General features: G+C 71.8%; 3 protein-coding genes and 1 long non-coding RNA gene across 25 annotated transcripts; 1 reads left to right on the top strand and 3 right to left on the bottom strand.

Annotated features, from left to right (window-relative positions):
- Positions 1–299: 299 nt before the first annotated feature.
- LOC116959976 (rho GTPase-activating protein 30-like) lies at positions 300–22,327 on the bottom strand. 13 transcript variants are annotated; one of them, XM_042784750.1, is made up of 15 exons: positions 22,009–22,327; positions 21,434–21,536; positions 19,782–19,926; positions 19,619–19,701; positions 19,427–19,534; positions 19,202–19,329; positions 18,955–19,108; positions 18,301–18,401; positions 18,108–18,185; positions 16,424–17,148; positions 14,644–15,369; positions 14,405–14,559; positions 14,056–14,319; positions 1,228–1,263; positions 300–1,133 (listed from the first exon to the last, which is right to left on the bottom strand). In XM_042784750.1, exons 1-15 carry the CDS (start codon positions 22,115–22,117, stop codon positions 317–319), a joined length of 3,732 nt encoding a protein of 1,243 aa, XP_042640684.1. In that variant the 5' UTR covers positions 22,118–22,327; the 3' UTR covers positions 300–316. The 13 variants fall into 13 exon arrangements, with proteins under 13 accessions (XP_042640684.1, XP_042640682.1, XP_042640683.1 ...); XM_042784757.1 differs by having other exon boundaries at positions 1,086–1,133; positions 14,056–14,415; positions 14,524–14,559; XM_042784761.1 differs by having other exon boundaries at positions 1,086–1,133; positions 14,524–14,559.
- LOC122152497 lies at positions 530–2,198 on the top strand. Of its 7 annotated transcripts, XR_006164637.1 has the most exons (5): positions 573–660; positions 699–752; positions 789–861; positions 918–990; positions 1,027–2,198. It is a non-coding gene; the product is annotated as an uncharacterized LOC122152497 (long non-coding RNA). The 7 variants fall into 7 exon arrangements; XR_006164639.1 differs by lacking the exon at positions 573–660 and adding an exon at positions 530–569 and having other exon boundaries at positions 699–806; XR_006164633.1 differs by lacking the exon at positions 573–660 and adding an exon at positions 530–569 and having other exon boundaries at positions 699–861.
- F11R (F11 receptor) lies at positions 2,317–7,556 on the bottom strand. Of its 2 annotated transcripts, none has more exons than XM_042784765.1 (10): positions 7,442–7,556; positions 4,994–5,050; positions 4,662–4,775; positions 4,437–4,580; positions 4,133–4,335; positions 3,949–4,051; positions 3,428–3,535; positions 3,343–3,352; positions 3,102–3,150; positions 2,317–2,810 (listed from the first exon to the last, which is right to left on the bottom strand). In XM_042784765.1, exons 1-10 carry the CDS (start codon positions 7,545–7,547, stop codon positions 2,775–2,777), a joined length of 930 nt encoding a protein of 309 aa, XP_042640699.1. In that variant the 5' UTR covers positions 7,548–7,556; the 3' UTR covers positions 2,317–2,774. The 2 variants fall into 2 exon arrangements, with proteins under 2 accessions (XP_042640699.1, XP_042640700.1); XM_042784766.1 differs by having other exon boundaries at positions 3,102–3,147.
- USF1 (upstream transcription factor 1) lies at positions 8,366–12,586 on the bottom strand. 3 transcript variants are annotated; one of them, XM_042784762.1, is made up of 11 exons: positions 12,476–12,586; positions 11,637–11,705; positions 11,458–11,507; positions 11,098–11,216; positions 10,849–10,950; positions 10,575–10,767; positions 10,382–10,469; positions 10,119–10,177; positions 9,349–9,443; positions 9,132–9,260; positions 8,366–9,039 (listed from the first exon to the last, which is right to left on the bottom strand). In XM_042784762.1, the coding sequence occupies exons 2-11, from the start codon at positions 11,642–11,644 to the stop codon at positions 8,950–8,952; spliced, it is 933 nt and encodes a 310-aa protein (XP_042640696.1). In that variant the 5' UTR covers positions 11,645–11,705; positions 12,476–12,586; the 3' UTR covers positions 8,366–8,949. The 3 variants fall into 3 exon arrangements, with proteins under 3 accessions (XP_042640696.1, XP_042640697.1, XP_042640698.1); XM_042784763.1 differs by having other exon boundaries at positions 11,098–11,210; XM_042784764.1 differs by having other exon boundaries at positions 11,098–11,201.
- Positions 22,328–22,770: the final 443 nt, after the last annotated feature.

The raw sequence follows: 22,770 nt of genomic DNA, 5'->3' as shown, positions 1-22,770 counted from the left end.
TGCGCAAGAGCCTCCTCATCGGCTGCCAGGTGACGGGCAAGCTCCTCCAGACCCACCTCACCAAGGAGGGCGAGAGCGTCCGCCTCAACCAGGTCAACGTGGACTTCCAGGTGGACACCTCCTCCGACAGCCCCTTCCTCATCCTGCCCCTCACCTTCTACCACGTGGTGGACGACGCCAGCCCCTTCCGGGACATGGCCCTTCGGACGGGCGAAGGCGACTTCGAGCTGGTGGTCATCCTCAGCGGCACCGTGGAGTCCACCAGCGCCACGTGCCAGGTGCGCACGTCCTACCTGCCCGAGGAGATCCTCTGGGGCTACGAGTTCACCCCGGCCATCTCCCTCTCGGCCAGCGGCAAGTACGTGGCCGACTTCAGCCTCTTCGACCAGGTGGTGAAGGTGACGGCGCCCTGTTGTCTCCACGAGACCGTCCGGTTTGGGGACCCCGAGAAGGTGAAGCTGGAGGAGTCGCTGCGGGAGGCGGCGGAGCGGGAGCGGGAGGGAGCACCCCTGAGCGTCCGCATCAGCAACGTCTGAGCGCCCGCCGGGACGCCGCCGATGCCGCCGGAGGTGCCACCAGCCCTGGAGGTGCCACCAGCCCTGGAGATGCCACCAGCCCCGGAGGTGCCACCAGCCCTGGAGGTGCCACCAGCCCCTGGAGGTGCCACCAGCCCCCGAAGGTGCCAACAACCCCTGGAGGTGCCACCAGCCCTGGAGGTGCCACCAGCCCCGGAGATGCCACCAGCCCTGGAGGTGTCACCAGCCCCAGAGGTGCCACCAGCCCTGGAGGTGCCACCAGCCCTGGAGGTGCCACCAGCCCCCGGAGATGCCACCAGCCCTGGAGGTGCCACCAGCCCCGGAGGTGCCACCAACCCCTGGGGATGCCACCAACCCTGGAGATGCCACCAACTCCCAGAGGTGCCACCAGCCCTGGAGGTGCCACCAGCCCTGGAGATGCCACCAGCCCCCGGAGATGCCACCAGCTCTGGAGGTGCCACCAGCCCTGGAGATGCCACCAGCTCTGGAGGTGCCACCAGCCCTGGAGATGCCACCAACTCCCAGAGGTGCCACCAGCCCCCAGAGGTGTCACCAGTCCCCGGAGGTGCCACCAACCCCCGGAGGTGCCACCAGCCCCTGGAGATGCCACCAGCCCCTGAAGGTGCCAACAACCCCCGGAGGTGCCAACAACCCCTGGAGGTGCCACCAGCCCCCGGAGTTGCCACCAGCCCTGGAGGTGCCACCAGCCCTGGAGATGCCACCAGCTCTTCCCCCCTTCCTCGCGGCATGGGGCAGCTCCCTCAGGGACCCCCATGGGTGCCCCCCGCCTGCCGGTGGGGCTGTCCCCCCCCTGCCCCATCCCCTTCCCCCCCTCACCTAATGCTCTGCTAACACGAGCCAGAGACCCCCAGCCCCACCGCAGGACCCGATCCTGCCGGGAGATGCTGTCCCCGAGGGGTGGGGGGGACACACGGCCACCGCCAGCCCCCGGGGACATTGCTCCGCGCCGGCCGGGAGCCCTCTCGCCGCCTGCTGCCGCCCCGGGGCTGAGACCCGACCCGCTCGCTGCACGTGTGGGCTGGGGAGCGGGAGGCTCTGACCCCTCATGGGACACCCCCCCCCTCCCATCTCTGGGTACAGGACCCCCCTCCCCAGCCTCTCTCCCCCCTGCACGCCCCCGCTGTCCCCATGGCCCACAGCACCCAAAACACCGGGGGCCACGGGGGCACCCCCACACCCAGGGTCATCGCACACTCGACAGGGGAAACTGAGGCAGGAGAAACCCCTGAGCCCCTCCCGAGTCAGGCCCGCCTCCCTGCACTGACCCCCCTCCCCACCCCGGGCTGGGGGGGGGGAACACACCAGGGTGTCACCGATAATCGGACACGGCTGCGGCGCCGCGTCCCCCCGGGCCGGGGGCCCCCCCGGCCCCGTCGCTGCTGCTAACGTAGAGCTCTGCTATTAACGCGCGGCCCCGGCCGCCCCCCCTCGCTGCGCTGAGGCCAGGAGATACATATACATACGTATATATATATATATAGTGCGACTAATCTATATATATATAACGGGGAAGGAAGGTTCCCCCCCCGCAAAGACTGGCTCGCCGAAGCCCCGCTGCTGCCGGGGCACCCCGGGGCTTCCTCCTCGATTTGGGGGGAGAAAAGGCGAAGCAGTTACTAAATAAAGGTTCTGTTGATGGTGGGGAAGGGCTCTGCCGCCTGCGCCGGGGGGAGGGGGCGGCCTGCGTGTCACCCTTGGGTCCCATCATCCCCCCCAAGCAGGTGCCCCCCCCCGCCCCGAAAGGGCACCAGGCGCTCGGTACAAGGACACAGGTTTATTTATTTCCAGCAGCAGCCACCCGCAGCCGTTACCCGCGGGCTCAGTCCAGCCCCCCGACCGGGACCAGGGGGCAGCTGGGGGTGGCACTGGGGAGATGCGCTCCCACCCCCCCCCCTAGGACAGGTGGGGGGATGTGGGGTTACGCCAGCCCCCACCACAGACCCAGCCCCCCCAAGGACATGGCCGAGAAACCCCCCCCACGGCTCGGGGACACAGGGACGTCCCCAAAGGGCAGCGGTCCCTGCGTGGGGGCACAGCCGGGCCTTGGGCCCTGCTGGGGAGGGGACAAGGTGGGGGACAGGACCTCCCCCCCCCCCCGAGAACACCTGAGGAGGCTGCAAAGGCACTGGGTGAGACTTAAAAAAAATAATAGTTAAAATCACGGCGTAGCTACAGTAATTCGGAACATTTACAAGAGCTGGTGGCGCGGGAGGAGCTTCACACCAGGAAGGAGGACGTCTGCTTGAACTCTCCCTGCGGGGACAAGGGGGACATTAACGGGGGGGGGGGGGGGGGGGGGACAGGGGAGGGGGTGGGGAGCACCCGGCTGGCTTTGCCACTGTCCCCAGGGACAGCAGGTCACGGTCCCCAAGGAGCCCGGCTCGCCCCGAGCAGGACAGGGACGAGGATGCTGGGGACAGGGGTGGCAGCTGCCAGCCCAGGGGGGCACCGGGGCCCCCGCTCACCCCCTTCGGGCACCCCCTTCGGGCACCCCCCCACCGGGAGGGGCCGCGGCCGCATGGCCCCGTCACCGCCCGTCCTCACCTCGCTGCGGTGCGAGGGCTGGCTGTAAATCACCTTCTTGCCGGCGCTGCTGCGGAAAGCGAAGGGGTTAGGAGACGCCACGCTGCCCAGGGTCCCGTCCCCCCCCCGTCCCCCCAGGGACACCCGAGGCACCTTCCCAGCCCACGGGCAGGGGCTGGGGGAGGAAGAGGCCGCCCGTCCCCGCTGGCGGAGGAAGAGGAGGCAGCCGGGAGGGAGGCAGCAGCGCTACGGCTTCACTTACTCTTTTTTCTCTGAAATAAAAGAAACAGGGGTTTTAGGGAGGGGCGGGGGGCACCGGGGCGAGCGGCTCGCGGCGCGGCACTCACTGCTGAAGAAGCCCCGGCTGTAGGCGAACCAGACGCCGAAGGCCGCGAGCGCCAGCACCATCAGCAGCACCACCACCGCGGCCACGATGCCGCCCACGTTGACTTCGCCTGGAGAGGGGGACCGGGATGTCAGATCCCGGCACGGAGACCCCCCCCCCCTCCAGCCCAGCACCCGCGGAAATCCCGGTGGGAGGGGGGCCCCCAGCCCAACCCCAGCTCCGAGGGGGAGCGGGCCGCCCGTCCCCAGGGGGGCAGCTTCCCCCCTTCCCCCTCCACGGCATCACGCCGAGGGCTTGTGTCCGCCCCGGCTGCGGGAGACCCCACAGCAAGGTCATCGGCAGCAGCACCGCTAATTAACGCCTCCCAACCCGGGGGGGCGACGGGGCGACAGCATCGCCTCGCGCCGGCTCCAAAATACGACCGGTGCTGGACGCGGCCCGGGCAGAGCCTGGACAGGCCCCACGCCAGCGCCGGGGAGGGGGGGGGGACAGGCAGCACGGGCCCCCGCTGTCGTTCCTTACTGGCTTCCATGCGGCTGACGTCCGATTTCTGGGGGGACCCCACGCCGTTGGTCGCCTCGCAGTAGTAGTCGCCGGTGTCGAAGCCGCTCAGGGGCTCGAAGATCTAGAAGGGGGCAGGGAGGTGAGAGCAGGGCGGGGGAAGGCGGGGGGGGGGGGTCCCCAGTTCGGAGCGCCCCGTGCTCACCAGCTCCCCCGTGGAGGGGTCCAGGGTGTAGGAGGAGTTCCGGAAGGTCGGGCTGCTTTTGGGGTCGGCGGGCATCAGCATGCTGTCCCGGTACCAGCGGAAGGTGGGGGGCGGCGAGCCGTCGGTCTCGGTGCAGCGCAGCACGGCCTTGCTGCCGATGGTGGCCGAGGAGGGGACGTGGGCCGCCGGCTTGGAGGGGGGAACTGGGGAGAGCGCGGCGGCGGGGACACGGGTGGGCTCAGGCAGGGGGGGCGAGAAGCCCCGCGAGGGCCGGGGCGGCGGGGCGGGGGGGCGGGGGCCGCACCTTGGACGATGAGGTTCACCTCGGACTTGGCGATCTGGCTGCCGTCCCCCACCACCTCGCAGATGTACCTCCCCGTGTCCTCCCGCGTCACTGTGCCGAACTGGATGCTGGTGGGCGAGAACCGGACCCGGCTCTTGTACGGCTCTGCCGAGAGAGAGGGGGCAGCGCTGGGGACCGGCTCGGACAGATGGACAGCCCGGGCCGGGGGGTCCCCGGGGGGCGTACCGGTCAGCTCTCCCTCGTAGTAGAGCAGGACCAGCGAGGAGCCCTTCTGGAACTTCCACTCGATGCGGGTGTTGCTCCAGCCGAAGGGGTACGCCGAGCAGGGGATTTCGGCGGCTGCGGGGGGGGGGGGGAGCGATGCTGCGGGCCGCTGTGCCCCACGGCAATCCAAACCCGGACCCTCCGCGCTGCGTCCACCCGTGGGGGGCCCGGGGAGAGCCCCGTTTGCAGCACCAGAGGTGCTGGGGGATGCGGCTCAGCCGTGCCCCCCCCCCGCCCCCAGATAACGGGGGAGGGGGACACCACTGGGGGGGGGGGGGGGGGGGGGCACTCACGCTTGTTTTCAGGCACTTCTCTGATCTCGGAGGTGACCTGGGCTCCCACCAGTGACACTGTGGGGGGGAAAGGACACGGCTGAGAAATCCGGGGGGGGGGGCCCCAGTGACGGGGTACGGGGGCTGTGGCCGGGTCAGGGAGGTCACCGGGAGCCCTGAGGCGGCGGTGACGGGTCCCCAAGCAAGGGGTGACCCACGTTGTGCTGCTCCTGCTCCGCCTGGCACGTCGCAGCCCCGGGAGCTGGAAAATCCCGTCCGGCCTGCTCCGGGACTCGCGTCACCTCCCGCCCTGCCCGGTTTCTGCCTGGTTTCGCAGGAAACTAGCTGGGGCGTTTCGCAACCACCTGCCCTCTGTGCACACACACACACACACACAGAGACACCCCCGCGTCCCCACACGCCTCGTCCCAGCCCGCACACGCGTGCCTCCTGCCCTTCCCCGCAGCCATCGCTCCATCCCGGCTGCCGCCCGTCTCCCTTGTCCTCAGAGCCGGCGTTGTCCCACGGCAGCCACGCGCCGGGGACGGCGACTGGGAACGGGCACAGCCTTGTCCCCAGCTCACCCGCACCTCCGCACCCCAAAACCACCACCAGGCAACACCCCGGGGCACAAAGAGCGACTCTGGGGTGCAGCGAGGGGCAAACAGGGCACACGGTGACCCCACGCCCGAAGCGCTTCCCAGCACAGGGCCCGGCGCGGTGGCACGGTGCCGGCTGGGATCACCACCGGACCCCCAGCGTGGTCACGTCCCGAGCCGTGCCACGGCTCAGGGAGGAGGGGAAAAGGATTTGGGGCAGAAACAGCAGAAAGGTGACATCCCACAGAGCCCACGGGGGGAGCTGGAGCGGGACGGGGTCCCTGGGGCGGGTGTCCCGGCCAGGACGCAGGCGCTGCCGGCACCGGGTCCAGGTCAGCTGGGAAAGGGTTAATCCCAGAGATTGTTCCAGCACAATGAAGGGGAAGTGGGGCAGGGACAGGAAGGCCACGGCCAGCCCAGCCCCATCCCGGTGACAAACCCGGTAACTTTGGCCTTTGGAAGGGCCGGCGGCTCACGCTGGCTACTCATCAACCCGGGGGGGGGACACGGGACGGGGGACACCCCCGCCATGGGGCGAGGGGGACGGGGGACACCCCCGCCATGGGGCGAGGGGGACAGGGACACCCCCGCCATGGGGCGAGGGGGACAGGGGACACCCCCGCCATGGGTTGAGGATGGGGGGCATGGGGACATCCCTGCAATGGGGCAAAGGGGGATGGGGGGACACCGAACCATGGGTCGAAGATGATGGGGGGACACTTCCGCCATGGGACATCCCCGCCATGGGGCGAGGGGGGGACACCCCCGCCATGGGGCGAGGGGGACGGGGACACCCCCGCCATGGGGCGAGGGGGACGGGGACACCCCCGCCATGGGGCGAGGGGGACGGGGACACCCCCGCCATGGGGCGAGGGGGGACGGGGGACACCCCCGCCATGGGGCGAGGGGGACGGGGACACCCCCGCCATGGGGCGAGGGGGGACGGGGACACCCCCGCCATGGGGCGAGGGGGACGGGGGACACCCCCGCCATGGGGCGAGGGGGGACGGGGGACACCCCCGCCATGGGGCGAGGACAGCCGTCACCCGCGGGCCGGGATGTTTTGCCGTGGCAGGTTTCCGGCCCCAGGAAGCGCAGCTGGATCCACGCCCCGTGCTGCCGGTCCCCGCCGAGCCCCCCCCAACCCCCCAACCCCCCCAGTTACCCCGGGGGTCGCTGAGGTGTCGGGACGGGGCCAGCGGCACCCGCGCAGCCCCTGACCCCGCGCCCGGCCGGGGGCCGGTGCCTCGCTTCCCCCGGGAGCGCCCCTGGGCTGGCGCCCCCCCCGCCCCGGGGTGACCGGGGCCCTGCGCACCCACCAAACCAGCCCGGAACCGTAAATAACGGGGCGGGGGCGGCGGCGGCGCCGCCGGGCGCGGGAGGCCGGGCCCTAACGGGGCTGCCCCGGGGCCGCGGGCGGGCACGGCCGGGCTCCTCACCGTCCGTTATCGCGGCCTGCGGCGGCACCGGGGCCCCCGCGCGGATCCCCCCCCCCCCCCCGCCCGGTGCAAACGGGGCTCCCGAGAGCGGGGGCGGCACGTGGCACCGGGGGTCCCCCCGCCCCCGGGAGCGCCAGCCCCGCCCCAGGCGGCAACACCGCGACCCCCCAGTACCGGCAGCTCCCCGGGGGACCCCCCGCCACCTTTCCGGTACCGGCACCGCCCCAAAGGACCCCCCCAACCTTTCCGGTACCGGCACCGCCCCAAAGGACCCCCCCAACTTTTCCGGCACCGGCAGCTCCCCGGGGGACACCCCCCCCCCAACCTTTCCGGTACCATCACCGCCCCGCGGGATCCCCCCCCGCCCCCGGTAACCGGCGCCTCCCCGGGCCCCCGCCGGGCCGTTGCTCGGGCACCTCGTGCCCACTCACCGGCCGCCGCCCCGAGCACCAGCAGCACCGCCAGTGGCCGTGGCCGGGGCCGGGGCCGGGGCCGGGTCCCGGTCCCGGGGCCGCCCCGCCGCGCCGCTCCCGCCATGGCCGCCGCCGCCGCCGCACTGCGCGCCCCCGCCCGCCCCAGGTGCGGCCCCGCCCCGCCCCGCCCAGGTGCGGCCCCGCCCCCCGCCCCGGGGCCGGGCCAACCCGGCTACGCCCCTCCGCCAGGTGCCGGGGAGCCCCGCCCCTCCCGCAGTGCCATTGGCCAGGCCGCCTGTCTCTTCCAGGAGGGGGTCGCGCCCCTCGCCCGTGACTGGCTGGCTCGGCCCCGCAGCGCCGGCTCGATTGGCTGAGGCGAAGGGGCCGCGCGAGCGACAGGTGTGGAGAGGGCGAGGCCGGCCGGCCAATCAGCGAGAGCGCTGTAACTTCTGGCCAATGGGCGCGCTCCGCATCCCCTCGTGGCGGCCCTCCGCCCGGGACCCGGGGGTTGCCATAGCGACGGGGCCTGCGGCCTCCTCAGACCCCCGAGGGCTCCCGGTGCCCCCCGGTGCCCCCCAGGACCCCCCGGCAGCCCCCCCGGCAGCCCCCCCTACCTTCCAGTGCTTTCCTCCTGCTCCTGGTTCTCCTAGGGAGCCATCCTGGCACAGTGAGGTCACACCATGATGTCACACTATGATGCCACAGCATGATGACATCACAACACAGTCCCAGCACAAGAGGGAAGGGGGGGGGGGGGGGTCCCTGGGAGCCCCCACCCCCGTGCCTGGGGGTCCCCAGGGCGCTGCAAGGTGGGGGCACTGGGGAGGGGTCCCGCGGGTGCTGTAAGGGGGGGGGGGGGTCCCTGGGAGCCCCCTCCCGAGCCCCCCGGGGGGTGCGAGGAGGTTTGGCAGAGAGAGGAGGGAATAAACCGTAGGACCTGGAAAAACAAATCACTATTTTTATTTATTTTCGCTTTTTAAATTCAGAGAGTTTTTAAAAAAAAAAAGTCTGGGCCCACCGGGCCGGGCCAGCCGCAGTGGGCAGGGACTGGGGGGGGGGTGGGGGGGGTGGGTACAGTCACCCCAGGACCCCCTGCACCCCCAGGGGCAGCCCGGGAGGGGCGAAAGGTGCCGCAGCCCCCCCCCAATCCCGGGGAGGGGGTGCTGGGGTTGGGGGGGGGGGGGTGTGTCATCGCGGGCACAGGCGGGGGGGCAGGGAAACTGAGGCAGTGCTGGGGGGGGCGGGGGGGGCAGCAGGGCCGGCGCCCGCCTGGCCAACAGCGTGTGCGGGAAGCGTGGGGGGGGGGGGGGGGAGAAAAGAGGGACACACACACACATGTGAGAGTTGGGGAGATTTTGGGGGGGGGGGGGGACGACACAAACCAAACGGGAGGGTCCTCGTGTCACGCCAGGGAGATGCTCGCTGCTGGGGGGGGGGGGGGGAAGCAGGGGGGTTTAGGCGTAAGGGGAGGGGGGGCAGGCCCCCCCCCCCCGCCAGCACCCCCCCCGTCCCTGCCGTCCCCCCCGTCAGTGGCTGTCGTTCTTGATGACGATCTCCACGCCGTGCTGGCGCAGCTGCGCCCGCAAGATCAGGTTCTTGTTCTTCAGATCTTCCACCTGGGCGGGGGATAACGGGGCGGGGGGGGGGGTGAGGGTGAGCGCAGACCCCCCCCCCCGTTCCCCAAAAGGCCCCCCCCCCGCCCCCTAACCTGCTGCCGCAAGACCTCGTTGTCCATCTGGAGCTGGTCGAGGCCCTGCAGCTCCTCGGAGAGCCGATGGTTGCTCTGCCGCAGCTCCTGGATGTAGTCGCAGGCTTTGGAGAGGATCCCTCCCTTGCTCTGGGCGGGGGGACAAGGGGGGGTGAGTGGGGGGGGGGGCACCACCACCCCCCTGCACCCCCCGGGGAGACAGCGGGGGGTCCCCGACCTGCCCCGACTTGGTGTTCTCCATGGAGCAGTCGGGGATGATCTTGGAGAGCTGCACGATCCAGTTGTTGATCTTGTCCCTGCGCCGGCGCTCCACTGCGAGGGGGGAGCGAGAAGGGCGGGGGGCATCAGCACCCACCGGGCATCGCGACAGGTCCCCCCCAAAACCTCACCGCCCCCCCCCCAAGAGCTGGGCATTTCCCCCCACCAAAACCAGCACCCCCCCAGGCTGGGGGTCACCACCCCTCATCGCACTGGCACCCCCAGAAGAGGGGGGAGGCAGGGACGGATCCGGCCCCGCTGTGTGTCCCCCCCCCCTCTGGACCCACCCCTCGGGGGCGCGCTGCCAAAGCAGAGGTGAAGCACCCCAACAGCCCGGGCTCCGGACCCCGATCCCTCAGGGGCGCGGGCAGGGCGGGCACCCCGCCTGCTCCCGGGGTGGAAGGGTGGCGATTTTTTGGGGTCAAACCAGCCCGACGCCCGGGTTTGGGTGGTTTTGAAGCCCGAAGGAGGATCCTGGCGGGCACGGGGTGTGCTTGGGCTTCCCAAAATTTGGGCTTAATCTTCTCAGGTCTGGGTTTCCCCCACTGCTGCTTAATTACAGCTCCCCCCACAACAAGCTTTTACCCTCAGCTGACGAGCTCTGTGCTGTGCCAGAGTGTTTCCAACCCAGTGGCGGGGACAGACGGCGCTAACCCGGGGACAGCTCCGCTCCCCCCCGCACCCCTTTCCGAAATTGGGGTGACCCCCGCCCCCCCCCGCTGCCGGTACCTTCGTTGTGCTGCGCCCGACGTTTCTCGTCCCGGGTGGCCCGTGGTGCCTCCGACTTCCTGGGGGGAGAAGCAGGGGGTGTCGGTCCCGGCGGGGATCTGGCTGCGTCCCAGCCCCCTCACGCTGGCACGGCGGACACCCCGCTCCGGCTCCCGGTGCGGACTGGGGACACCCAGCCCGTTCCCCAAAGCACCAGAACGTCGTGTCCCCCCCCCCCCGCCAAGGCTGAGGGGGGGTGCGACACTCCTGTGCCCGGTACTCACGGGGAGTATGGGTGGGCACGGGGGGCAATGGATCTCTGCGCCCCACCCTGCAGCACCTCCTGAGGCGACATCATCACGAAGAATTGCCCTGAATGGCCCAAAATGAGAGCGGGAGGGAGGGAGGGGGTCAGGCGGGGAGCGCCCCGAAAGGCCTGGGAGGGACAGGGATGTGACACCCCCTCCACGGCCGTACCTGTGGGGGTGGGCTGCCCCAGGAGGGCCTCCGAGTTCTGCGTGGTGACGACGGCGGTGGCCGTGGTCCCCGCGCCGGCGGAGGTGCTGGTGTCGGCCACGGCCGTGGTGGGGAAGTAGGTGTAGTGAGTCTCGGTGGCCGTGGCCTCCGTCTCCACCGCATCCTCGCTGGTGAAGGCGCCCTGGATGACGGCCTGGAGCGGGGGGACGACAGCGGGTGCCGGGGTGGGACAGGGCACCGAGGAGGGCCCCCCCACGCCCGCCCCGGCGCCCACCTGTGTCATGGACTGGGCGGCGGGGTAGCCGCTGATGGCGCTGGTGCCCTCCGTCTGTCCGTCCAGCTGTCCGTCGGCCACTTGGATCACCCTGTACATCACCTGCCGAGAGAGCCGCCGCCAACCCCGGCATCCGGACCTGCCCGGCGCAGGACGGGGCCGCGGCGCTCCCCGCGGGCCGAGCCCCACCCGGACCCCCCCCACGCCCCGCCCTGGACCCCCAAATCCCAGCCGGAGGGGCTGCGTTACCTGCGTCCCGCCGTTCTCTGTGCGAAAGACATACTTGATGTTGGGGTCGGGGAAGGTGGCCGCGGACTGGATGCTGGCAATGGCGACACTGGTGGGATCCTCACCTGTGGCCACTGCACCTTAAGGCAAAAAGAAAAAGGGGGGGGGGGGGGGGGGAAGCCCATGACGGGGAAGGGGCTGAGGCGAGGACCCCCCCCACGCTGCCCGGGGGGAGCTGGGAGCCGCCCTCCCACCTCCCTGGGGACTGGCATTCGCCTGGCACCTGCCTCCAGCCACAGGGTGCTGGGGCTGAACTGGTCATGGCCCCCCCCCGGGCAGCCCCCCTCAAGCCCAGAATTGGGGGGGGGTCTCCCCGCTCACCTTCCTGGATTTGCACCGTTCCCTCTTCCGTCTCGGCTGCTTTCTGCTGCCTACAAGGGTGAGGGGCGGTGGGTGAGGGGCCGCGGGGACCACCCACGCGCCCCCCCCAGCGCTGCTGGGGTGCGGGGGGCACCGGCAGGCACTTTTGGGGGGCGGGGGGGGTGTGTCCTGGCACTCACCCCTTCATCGCTCCGCTCCGTCAGGCATCAGCGGGGCAGTCGCAGAGGAGCCTCCCGGCCTTCACAGCCCTGCGGGAGCCGAGGCGGCGGCTCAGGCCCAGCCTTCCTCCTCCTCCTCCTCCTCCTCCTCCTCCTCCTCCCCCCCCCCGGACCCGCCGCCCGCCCCGGGAGGGGCATCGCCCGCTGTCACCGGGGACGGGGCCGCAGCCGTACGGGCCGCCGCGACCAGACACCGGCGGGGGCCTCGGGGGCCGTTTTGGGGGATGTCGTCGTGTCCCCCCCCGCCCCGTTTCACGCCCACGCCCCGGGTGACACAGCTGTCCCCAGAACCCCGCGGGTCGCGGCGCGGGGGGTGCCACGGGGTGTCCCTCCCTCCCTCCCTCCCGGCCCTTTGTCACCCGCCGCGGAACGGGGGGACCCCCCCCCCCCCGGCCCCCTCGAAGCGGCGGGGCCGCCCCGGGAACCGGTTCAGCCCCGTGTCACCGGCCCTGCGCCCCCCCGCCCCCCGGAGTCCCGCCCCCCCCGCCGGGCGGGGAAACGGGGGTGTCAGGTCTGGGGGAGGGGACGACGCCCCCCCCGCCCCCCCCGGAAGGTGACAGGGTGCGGGTGGCAGCGCGGGGGGTGACAGGCCGCAGAGGCGGGGGGGGGGGTCCCGGCCGCGGCCCGGCGCAGAGTGACAGGCCCGGAGGGGGCCGCGCCCCGGGGGACGGCGGATCCCGGGGGGAAGGGGAGGGCCCCACAGCCCGCGGGGGGGCGGTGGCGGGTGGGCCCCGCGCCCCCCGGAGCGGAGAGGGGAGGGGGGGGGGGTCCCGGTGCCCCCCGCCCGCCCCCGCCGTTACCTCGCCGCGCCGGGCCGCCCTGCGCGCGCTCGGCCCCTTGTCTCGCCATGAAGCCCCGCACATGCGCACGGCGCCGCCGCGCCGCCATGACGGATCCGGGCGGAAGCGAGCCCCGCCTCCGCCTCACCCGCGCCCACACACACGTACGCCCCCCCCCCACCTCCCCCCCACCCCCCCCCCGGGCGCCATCTTGGGCAGGGGCGCCGCGTAGCGCAGCGCGCCTCCGCCGCCATCTTGGGTGAGGGCACGGCCTCCCCGCCCCTCCCCGCCGGCGCCATCTCAGCGCCCGGCGCCATCTTAGACGGCGAAGCACGGCGCTTCCGCCGGGCCGCCATCTTGGGTGAGGGCGGCGCCATCTTGGAGGCGGGCAGAGCCCCCGTCCCCGTCCCTCGCACCCCGCTGGCGGGACCCGGCCCGGCGACGCTAAAATTATTAGAAATTAGATATTTCTGGAATTGAATGATTAAGATCGATTAAAGCTGTTTTAACCATTTGACCGTTGTGGTGCAGATGGGACCAAACAAGCGAGGCACAGTTAGAACAGCTGTATGACAAGGAACTCATAAATAATCTGACTTGAGACGGTTCGGCCTTGTAGCATCCGGCGCAAAGAAACGTAAAGGTAAGGAAGCTGCAAATTAGCAACAAAACCTGAGCAGGCCGGCCTGGAAGGACAAGATCCACGCGACCGCAGGACAGAAGTAAGGGTCAGCCGGCGGACGTGGTGAAGAGGACGACGAGCCTTCGTCTGAAGACCCCGACGACCGCCCGGAGACCCGCGGCGTGCCGCGGGCGGCGTTAACACGTGCTAACGAGTTCTGGGGAAAGGTAGGAGGGTGACGAAGAGTCCTCGGAAATGTGACGAGTACGTGTGGATGTGGTGGTGCGAATCGCTCGTCCACCTCCTCTCGGTGCGCACGGGAGGAGGAGCGGCGCACGCGGCGTGGCCGGCGCCGTAACGAAGGGCGCCCTAACGAAGAGCGCCGTAACGAAGAGCGCCGTGCCCGCGCTCGGAACCCCCCGAGCTGGGTCTCGACGAGTAGATCAACGACCGCGTCCTGGCGCGAAGGGACCCCCCGCCGGGTCCCCGAGGCCACCGCGCCGCCCCGAAGGAAGCTGCAGCGGCAGGAGCGCCCGGCGCCTTCAGCGGCTCCGCCGGCGCCCACGCACGCGCCCGCCGGCCCCGGGGCTCAGCGCTCGCCCGCGGCTCCCTCGGTGCCCGCCGGCCGCCGCGGCGGGGGTCTCCTCGCCGGCCCCTCGCCCCCGGGGGCCGCCACGCAGCTGAGGGGCCGCAGCAGCCGCGGCCTCAGGGGAGCCCTCTGGAAGGGCAGCGCTTTGGGGGCGGCGGGCGCCGGCTCCCCCCCGCCGTACGTCTGGATCCTCCTCACCGGGGCCGGCGGCTGCTCGGCCGGCGTGTCGAGGGAGGCACTGCCGCCCTCCCGCCAGCCCGCCCTCCTCGCCCCCGCCGCCCCGCCGTCCCCGGGGAGCTGGGGAGGCCCCTCGGGCGCCGGGGGCACCGGGGGGATTTTGGCGAACTGGGGTTTGGGGGGGACGACGGGGACCGACCGGGCCTGCTGCACCCTGACGGTGCGGGCGGCCAGGCGCACCGGGGCACTGCCGTCGCGGCGCAGCACGGCCACGGGCTCGGGGTGCCCCGGCTCCCCGCGGGGATCGGCCCGGCTCGGCTCCGGGGTGTCGGGGAGAGCGCCGTGCAGCTCCGGGGCTGAGGCGGAGAGCGGGGGAGAACCGGGGCCGCTGCCAGGGTGGGCACCGGGCCCCTCTGCACTTGCCGCAGATGGCAGGAGAGCCTCGGGGACAACCTCGGGGACAGACCTGGGGACAACCTCGGGGACCACCCCAGGGACAACCTCGGGGTCAACCTTGGGGACAGCCCCAGTGACAACCTCGGGGACAGATTCGGGGACAGACCTGGGGACAACCTCGGGGTCAACCTCGGAGTCAACCCCGGGGTCAACCTTGGGGACAACCTCGGGGACAACCTCAGGGACAACCCCAGGGTCAACCTCGGGGACAACCTCGGGGTCAACCCCGGGGACAACCTCGGGGACAACCTCAGGGACAACCTCGGGGACAACCCCGGGGACAACCCCGGGGACAACCTCGGGGTCAACCTCGGGGTTAACCTCAGGGACAACCTCGGGGACAACCTCAGGGACAGACCTGGGGACAACCTCAGGGACAATCTCAGGGACAACCTCGGGGACAGGGGGCTCTGCTGGCTCCTGGGGGGCCTCCTCCGGTGAGGAGGCTGGTGGGGTCCCCGGTGAAGGCTGGGGTTCGCCCTCCCCAGGCCCCTCTGGGGCGAGGGGGCCGGAGCCAGCTCCATCCTCTTCACCTTCCCCCTCCGACAGGTCGGGAACCGGCCCCGCTCCCGCATGGCTCCCGGCTGCCCCGGCCTCGCTCCCCGGCCCGGCTGCGGCGCTGGAGTCAGTCCTGCCGGGGCCGGGGCTGCCGCCCACGGCCCCCTCCCCTCCACCCCCCTCTCCCGTGGGCTGCCCGGTGCCCGGCGCCCCCCGCTCTGCCGACGCCCCAGCGGGGTCCCCGGGGTGCTCCCCTTCCCCCGGAGCACCCTCCTCCGTGGGGCGCGGCTCTGCCGGCCCCGGCGTTGCAGACCTGTCCTGCGGCACGGTGGTGCCGGTGGGGGCCGGGGTCTCCGGGGCCGTACCCTCGCCCGGCGGCCGGCCGGGGGGCTCCAGCGCCGCCGCCAGCGGGCTGAGCTCGTCGTGGGCGCTGAGGAACATGTCGTCCGAGTCGGTGTCCCCGGCGTGGTCCTCGGCGTCAGAGCCGCCGGGAGCCATGTAGAACATCTCCTCGTCCATGCACTCCTCGATGGAGAGGTAGCTGGCGGGCTGCTCCGCGGGGGGCTCCCCCGGCTGGGGACGGGGACGGCCGGGAGGGTGACGGCCACGCTGGAGACCCCCCCAGCCCCACCCGGCCACGCAGCACTGCACAGCCCCAGGGCCCCACGCTGGGGCTGGAGGGGCTGATGGCACCCCGTCCCCTCCATCCCTGTCCCCTCCATCCCTGTCCCCTCCATCCTGTCCCCTCCATCCCTGTCCCCTCCATCCCTGTCCCCTCCATCCCTGCCCCTCCATCCCACCCCGTCCCCTCCATCCCCGTCCCCTCCATCCCCGTCCCCTCCATCCCACCCTGTCCCCTCCATCCCCGTCCCCTCCATCCCCGTCCCCTCCATCCCACCCTGTCCCCTCCATCCTACCCTGTCCCCTCCATCCCTGTCCCCTCCATCCCTGTCCCCTCCATCTCCATCCCTGTCCCCTCTATCCATACCTGGTCCCCTCCATCCCCATCCCCTCCATCCCCCTCCCCTCCTCATCTTGATCCCCATCCCTGTCCCCTCCATCCCACCCTGTCCCCTCCATCTCCATCCCTGTCCCCTCCATCTCCATCCCTGTCCCCTCCATCCCTGTCCCCTCCATCTCCATCCCTGTCCCCTCTATCCATACCTGGTCCCCTCCATCCCCATCCCCTCCATCCCCCTCCCCTCCTCATCTTGATCCCCATCCCTGTCCCCTCCATCCCACCCTGTCCCCTCCATCTCCATCCCTGTCCCCTCCATCTCCATCCCTGTCCCCTCCATCCCCGTCCCCTCCATCCCACCCTGTCCCCTCCATCCCACCCTGTCCCCTCCATCTCCATCCCTGTCCCTTCCAACCCCGTCCCCTCCATCTCCATCCCTGTCCCCTCTATCCATACCTGGTCCCCTCCATCCCTGTCCCCTCCATCTCCATCCCTGTCCCCTCCATCCCTGTCCCCTCCATCCCTGTCCCCGCCATCCCACCCTGTCCCCCCCATCCCCACCCGCATCCCCCTGTCCCCCCCCGACCAGGGACAGGGGGGGTGCCCCTCCTCCTGCCCCCAGCCCTCCCGCCCCGGGCGCCGCGCAGGGGGCCGGCGGTGGCAGCTTACGTTCATGAACCCGCTGTCCATCCCCTCCTCCACGGCCGGGAACCCCTCGCCGTCCCCCGGGCCGCCGGCTGGCAGCGGGGACCACCCCGCCGGCTCCCCGTCCCCGCCGCCCTCCAGCCACGTCTCGGGGCTGTCCAGGAAGGCGAAGGAGTCCCGCAGCTCCAGGGAGAGCCGCGTCTGCTCCGCGTCCGCCGTGCCCTGCCCTGCGGAGGGACCCGGGGGGCCCTGAGCCCGCCGGCACCCCGGGGGTCCCGCTGCCGGCAGCCGCCCCGCACCGGTGCGCTGCTGGGGCACCTCGGGGCCGGCGGCGGGCGGCGGGGGGCTGCCGGGCGGCTCCCTGCCCGGGGGCCCCTGGGCCAGCACTGGGCACGGCAGCCCCCGCGTCAGGCGGGAGAGGTTGGAGGTGATGTGGAAGGGGACGGTGACGGAGAAGGGGCCGGAGATGTGGACCCCCGCGCACTTCTCGGCACGGCTGCGGGCGGCCTTGGGCGAGCGGCCGGGGGCCACCAGCGAGGCCCGCCCGGCTTTGGGGGTGGTGGGCTCCGACTTGGTGCTGCTTTCGCCCTCCGACTCGGGGCCCCGCGGCTCCTCCCTCCCCCTCAGCTTCTCCTCCAGGCTCTCGTCCAGCTCGGGGCAGCTCTCGGGTGGCGAGGGGCAGGTGTCGAAGCTCTCCCGGCGCTGCGGCGGCTGCTTCACCGCCCGCTTCTTGTTCAGCTGAGGGTCGTCTGTGCCCAGCGGGGAGAAGAGACCCTGTCCCCCCATCCCTGTTCTGTCCCCCCATCCCCGCCCTGTCCCCCCCATCCCCGTCCTGTCCCCCCATCCCCGCCCTGTCCCCCCCATCCCCGTCCTGTCCCCCCCATCCCCGCCCTGTCCCCCCATCCCCGCCCTGTCCCCTCCATCCCCGCCCTGTCCCCCCATCCCCGCCCTGTCCCCCCATCCCCGTCCTGTCCCCCCATCCCCGCCCTGTCCCCTCCATCCCTGCCCTGTCCCCCCATCCCCATTCTGTCCCCCCATCCCCGTCCTGTCCCCCCCATCCCCGCCCTGTCCCCCCCATACCCGTCCTGTCCCCCCATCCCCGTCCTGTCTCCCCCATCCCCTCCCTGTCCCCTCCATCCCCATCCTGTGCCCCCATCCCCGCCCTGTCCCCCCCATCCCCGCCCTGTCCCCCCATCCCCATTCTGTCCCCCCCATCCCCGTCCTGTCCCCCCCATCCCCGCCCTGTCCCCCCCATCCCTGCCCTGTCCCCCCATCCCCGCCCTGTCCCCCCGATCCCCACCCTGTCCCCCCGATCCCCACCCTGTCCCCCCATCCCCGTCCTGTGCCCCCCATCCCCGCCCTGTCCCCCCATCCCCGTCCTGTGCCCCCCATCCCCACCCTGTCCCCCCCATCCCCGTCCTGTCCCCCCATCCCCGTCCTGTCCCCTGCCCTGTCCCCCATCCCCGCCCTGTCCCCCCCATCCGTGCCCTGTCCCCCCCATCCGTGCCCTGTCCCCCCCATCCCCGCCCTGTCCCCCCCCATCCCCGTCCTGTCCCCCCCATCCCCGCCCTGTCCCCCCATCCCTGTCCCCCCCCATCCCCGTCCCCCCCATCCCCACCGTGTCCCCTCCACACCCACCCCACCCCAGGGATCCCACCTCGGGGACGGGGACAGTTCCCGTGGGAGTGACACGGCGCCTCCCTCTTACCGTCACCGGCGAAGGGGACGGAGCTGAGCGAGTCCATGCTCTTGGCTGGCCGCAAGCTGATTTTACCGCACTTGTCATCTTGGGGGGAAGGAGGAGGGGAATGGCAGCGGGGTTGGGTTTGGGGACACGTCGTCCCCCCAGCGATGGGGTCCCTCCCCCTGGGCCCGGGGGGGGGACAACCGGGGCTCCCCACCTTTCTCCTCCGCCTTCACCAGCTTGCGCTTGGCCTCGTGGCTGGAGCGGCCCAGGTTGAAGATGGATCTCCACTTCTTTGCCTTGAGGGAGCCCTTCCTCCTGCGGGACCCCGGGCGTCAGGGGCGGGCACGCCTGCGCACGCCTGAACACGCCTGGGCACGCCTGGGCACGCCTGAACACGCCTGGGCACGCCTGCGCACGCCTGAACACGCCTGGGCACGCCTGAACATGCCTGGGCATGCCTGGGCACACCTGGGCACATGTGGGCACAGCTGGGCACACCAGCACACGCCTGGGCATGTGTGGGCACATCTGCATGTGCCTGGGCACGCCTGCACATGCCTGTGCACGCCTGGGCATGCTTGCACACACCTGGACATGCCTGGGCACGCCTGCACATGCCTGCGCACGCCACCTGGGCAGGCCTGCCTGTGTGCACGAGCACCGATGGGCGCGTGCAAGAGCTCGTGCACACCTGCAAGCACGCGTGTAGGAGAGCATGTGCCCACGCTTGTGCGTGTAGGAACATGCATGCGTGGGATCACCCGTGCATGGGGGTCGCGCGCGCGTGGGCTCACGTGTGCGTGGCACGCGCGTGCTCAGGGCGCTGCCCCCGCCGGGGTGGGGGTCCCGGGGGGGCGGCGGGTCCTACCTGTGGTCGCTGAGCTCGATGATGGTGTGGTAGGGCCGGATGGGGGGGGGCCCGTCGCCCTGGCTGAGCGTGGCCGGCACGTGGAACGGCGGGGGCTGCCCGGCCCCCGGCCCCCCCCCGCCCAGCAGCAGGGACCGCCGGGGGGGCTCGCTGCCTGCGGGGCACCGGGACGGGGCGTCAGGGTCCCGCCAGGGCCCCCCTCACCGTGTGTGTGTGTGTGTGTGTCCGTGTCCCCCCCAGGACGTACCGCGGAGCGGGGCGTCCCCGAAGAGCTGCTCGACGTGGGTGAGGATGAACTCCACCACGATGGACTGGACGCGCACCTCCATGAACGCCGCCGTGCCGTTGAACCCCGTCGCCTCGATGTCCTTTGACCTGCCGCCGGGACGCCGGGCCGGGGGGGGGGGGGCTCTTAGGGATGCTCGTCACCCCAGCCCCGTCCCCCCCCCCCCGCCCCGTCCCCCGCGCTCACCGCAGCAGGTTGGGCGCCCAGACGATGGCCAGGTTCCTGGCGTGCATGTTGGTCTGGCTGCTGTAGGACGCCATGAGCAGGAGGTGCCTCATCAGGAACTGCAGCGTCCTGCCGGCACCGGGGCGCGTTAGGGACAGCGATGCCCACGGGGGACACGCGTTTCGGGGTCCTTCCCCCCGAACCCCCCCCTACCTATAGTGGGGCGCCGGCAGCTCCTTCAGCACCTCCTTGATCTTCACCAGACGAGCCTCTTCCATCTGGATGGCCACCGCGTCCTGCCGGGGGGGACGGGGACGGGGTGACAAGTGCCACCTCCCGGGGTTGGGGCCGGGCGGCGGAGGCAGGGGACACTCACGGCAAATTTGTCGTAGAGCTGGTAGGTGAGGAGGGGGTTGGGGAGCTCGCGGAAGTACGCCTTGCAGAGCGAGCTGACGCAGTGGATGTCCTGCAGGTAGACGTCCTTCTGCAGGTCGGGGCAGCGGTCGCTGTCGAACTCCTGCCTGCGAGCGAGGCGGCCGGCTCGGCGGGGGGACGGGGACAGCGTGGTCCCCCTCCCCAGCCCCGCTCGGCTGGCCGAGCCGCGCTGGGTTTTCACTCGAGCGGGTTGGGATGTGTCCCCGGGGCGTCCCCGCGCCCGTGGAGGTGGGGCCCTGCTGCCCCGGGGGGGGCCTGGGGACACGCAAGAACCGTCGTGGTCCCAGGGGACCGGACGCGGTGGTGGTGGGCTGCAAATGGGGCAGGCCGGTCAGCCGAGTCCTTCCGCAGCACGGCCGGGATGGGGGGGACGGGGGGACAGGGGGGACAGGGGCATGGAGGGGACAGGGGGACACTGTGGATGTCAGGGACACGGGCACCAAGGATGCGGCGGGCACTGGGGATACGAGGATGCTGGAGTCAGGGGGATACTGGGGACACTGGGGATGTGGGGGAACGCTGGGGGTGTTGGGGACATTGAGGACACTGGCAGGGCTGGGGTTCCTGGGGACACAGGAGAAAGGGAGGAAAGAAACACTCGAGGAAAGAACCGAAAGAGCGTAAGAGTGAAAAAACCCAAACCAAATATGGACCGAATGAAAGAGAAAAGGAAAGAAAGAATAAACAAGAAACTAAACAGAAGAAAAAAGGCAGAGAAGGGACAAGTGAAAGTAGCAGGATGGTGCTGAGCGCGGGGAGTGGGCCGGGGCAGGAAGGGGCCGCGGGGCCCGATCCGGACAGCTCAGCACCAGGGTCGGCTCCTGCGCTGGCCACAGCCCAGGCCCCTCCTGGCCCGGTCGCCTGCCCGGCTGGTCCCACCCCCCGGCCCTGTCCCATCCCCCGGCCCTGTCCCATCCCCCTCTGCCCACTCCCCCCCCACCCCCGGCCCCTCCTGGGCGGTCCCAGCCCCGTCCCTCCGCTCTCCCACTGGGTCCTGTCTCATCCCACCCATCTCTGTCCAACCTCCGTCCCACCCGGTCCCGCCTCATCCCATCCCCATTTCCATCCTGTCTGGTCCCAGCTCCACCCTCTCCCCTGCCCCATCTCCACCCCCGCCCCATCTGCTCCCACCTCCATCCCATCCCCATCTGCCACCCGTCTCCTTCCCATTTTCCTCCTGTTTGATCCTGCCGGGTCTCCAGCTCCATCCTACCTCCCTCTGCCTCTCATCTCCATCCCACCTGCTCCAGTCTCCACCTCCATTGCCTCCACCTCCCTCCCATCCGCTCCGGCCTCCATCTCCATCCCCTCTCCATCTCCATCCCTCCATCTCCATCCCTCCATCTCCATCCCCTCTCCAATCTCCATCCCCTCTCCATCCCCTCTCCATCCCTCCATCTCCATCCCTCCTTCTCCATCCTGTCTCCATCCCAACTGCTCCACCTCCCTCCCATCCGCTCCGGCCTCCAGCTCCATCTCGCCTCCACCATCTCCATCCCATCTCCACCCCACCCGCTCCCGCTCCCACCCCCATCCCGCCCGCTCCATCATCCCTCCCCCGTCCCGTCTCCGGCCCCTCCCGGCCCCGCTCACCGCAGCCGCTGGATGTTGGAGGAGATGCCCGAGAGGCGGTAGATGCCATCCACCACCCCGTGCTGCTCCACGAACTCGGTGCAGCTCCTCAGCACCTGGGGCACTGCGGGACGGGCACCCCGGGTCCTCCATCACCCACCACCCCCGGCCCAGACCCGCTCCCCGCCAAGCGCTGGGATTGACGGGGGGCACTGGGGCCACCCACCCCCCCCGGTACCCAGTGGCGGTGTCCCCACGGAGCAGCCGGTTCCTGCACCGGCCACATCCGGGTCCCGGGGCCACCGAGTCCCCGAGGATGCGGCCACCCATCCCCGTCCCCTCGGGTCCGCAGTGGGACACTGAGATTGGAGCCGTGGCGGGGCGCTGGGACCCCCCCACCCCACCCCAAATCTCGGAAGGGCCTCTCCGGGAGGCACCCCGGCTGCGAAGCTTGCTCAACCGCCGGTGATGCAACCGCGTGGGGCGAGTCCTCCCCCGTCCCCTCCCCACGGCTCCGCCGGGCACCCACCGGCTTCCGACCCCCGTGGGCTGGGGGGGTGGGTGCTCGGCGGGACCCCGCGGGTGGGGGCACTCACCGTCCTGCCCCGTCTGCTGGAGATGCTCCAGGAGGTCGCAGCCGAACACCCGCTCCTTGGAGCCGCCCTTGCGCCTCACCTTCTGCCGGGCCTTCAGCGCCAGCGACATGGAGGCGGCGCGGACCCCCCCGGCGGCGGGGTCAGACCCTGCCCATGGCCCGAGCGGCAGCGGCGGGGGGCGGCGGGCGGAAGCGGCCCCCGGGGAGGAAGCGCGGCGGCCCCGGGGCCCTGACGCAGCCTCGAGGGCGCGGGGTGGGGGGGACGGGGGGGGATGGCAGGAAGGCGGCGGCCGCCTTCGAGGCCGCTTCCTGCTCCTCGGCGCGTCGAAACCGCAAGGCAGGGCGCGGGCGGCACGCTTGCGCACGCCCCGGTGCGCTTCCGCGCGCTCGTGCGAGCCGGGGCGCGCTCGTGCCAGCTCGGGCACGCGCTCCGGGCCGGGCACGGACACGCGCTGGGGCACGCGCGTGCAAGCTGGGGCCCGCCTGCACGAGTGCGGGCGCACGCTCCTGTGCGCTCGGGCACGCCCGTGCAAGCTTGGCCGTGCGCTGGGGTGTGCTCACGCCTGCTCAGGCACGCTCGTGCAAGCTCAGGCCTGCTTGCACAAGCTCGTGCACGCGCCGGGGCGTGCTTGTGCGAGCTTGTGATGGCTCGCACGTGCTCGCTCGGGGCTGTGCGCGCTCCAGCGTGCTCGGGCACGCTCGCACGCACTCGTGAGCGCGCTGGGGCGCACTCGTGCGAGCTTGTGATGGCCCGCGCGAGGTG

The sequence above is a fragment of the Tyto alba genome, unplaced genomic scaffold, assembly GCF_018691265.1.
Source record: "Tyto alba isolate M040663 unplaced genomic scaffold, T.alba_DEE_v4.0 Super-Scaffold_8, whole genome shotgun sequence".
NCBI lineage: Eukaryota > Metazoa > Chordata > Aves > Strigiformes > Tytonidae > Tyto > Tyto alba.
This window is presented reverse-complemented; position numbering and strand designations above follow the sequence as displayed.

What these genes read in the sequence shown, in the direction of transcription:
- F11R (XM_042784765.1), bottom strand. Translation starts at nt 7,547, where the DNA reads ATGGCGGGAGCGGCGCGGCGGGGCGGCCCCGGGACCGGGACCCGGCCC. An exon ending in AGAAGTGCCTGAAAACAAGC is followed by an intron (nt 4,776 to 4,993) that starts GTGAGTGCCCCC and finishes CCCCCCCCGCAG; the next exon opens with CCGCCGAAATCCCCTGCTCG. An exon ending in AGCCCTCGCACCGCAGCGAG is followed by an intron (nt 2,811 to 3,101) that starts GTGAGGACGGGC and finishes TTGTCCCCGCAG; the next exon opens with GGAGAGTTCAAGCAGACGTC.
- USF1 (XM_042784762.1), bottom strand. An exon ending in GGGGCAGCCCACCCCCACAG is followed by an intron (nt 10,470 to 10,574) that starts GTACGGCCGTGG and finishes TGGGCCATTCAG; the next exon opens with GGCAATTCTTCGTGATGATG. An exon ending in CGTGCCCACCCATACTCCCC is followed by an intron (nt 10,178 to 10,381) that starts GTGAGTACCGGG and finishes TTCTCCCCCCAG; the next exon opens with GAAGTCGGAGGCACCACGGG.
- LOC116959976 (XM_042784748.1), bottom strand. Translation starts at nt 22,117, where the DNA reads ATGTCGCTGGCGCTGAAGGCCCGGCAGAAGGTGAGGCGCAAGGGCGGC. An exon ending in CGTCCCCTTCGCCGGTGACG is followed by an intron (nt 17,149 to 18,107) that starts GTAAGAGGGAGG and finishes CGCTGGGCACAG; the next exon opens with ACGACCCTCAGCTGAACAAG. An exon ending in AGGGCTGGTGGCACCTCCAG is followed by an intron (nt 1,134 to 1,227) that starts GGCTGGTGGCAA and finishes TGGCATCTCCAG; the next exon opens with GGGCTGGTGGCACCTCCGGG.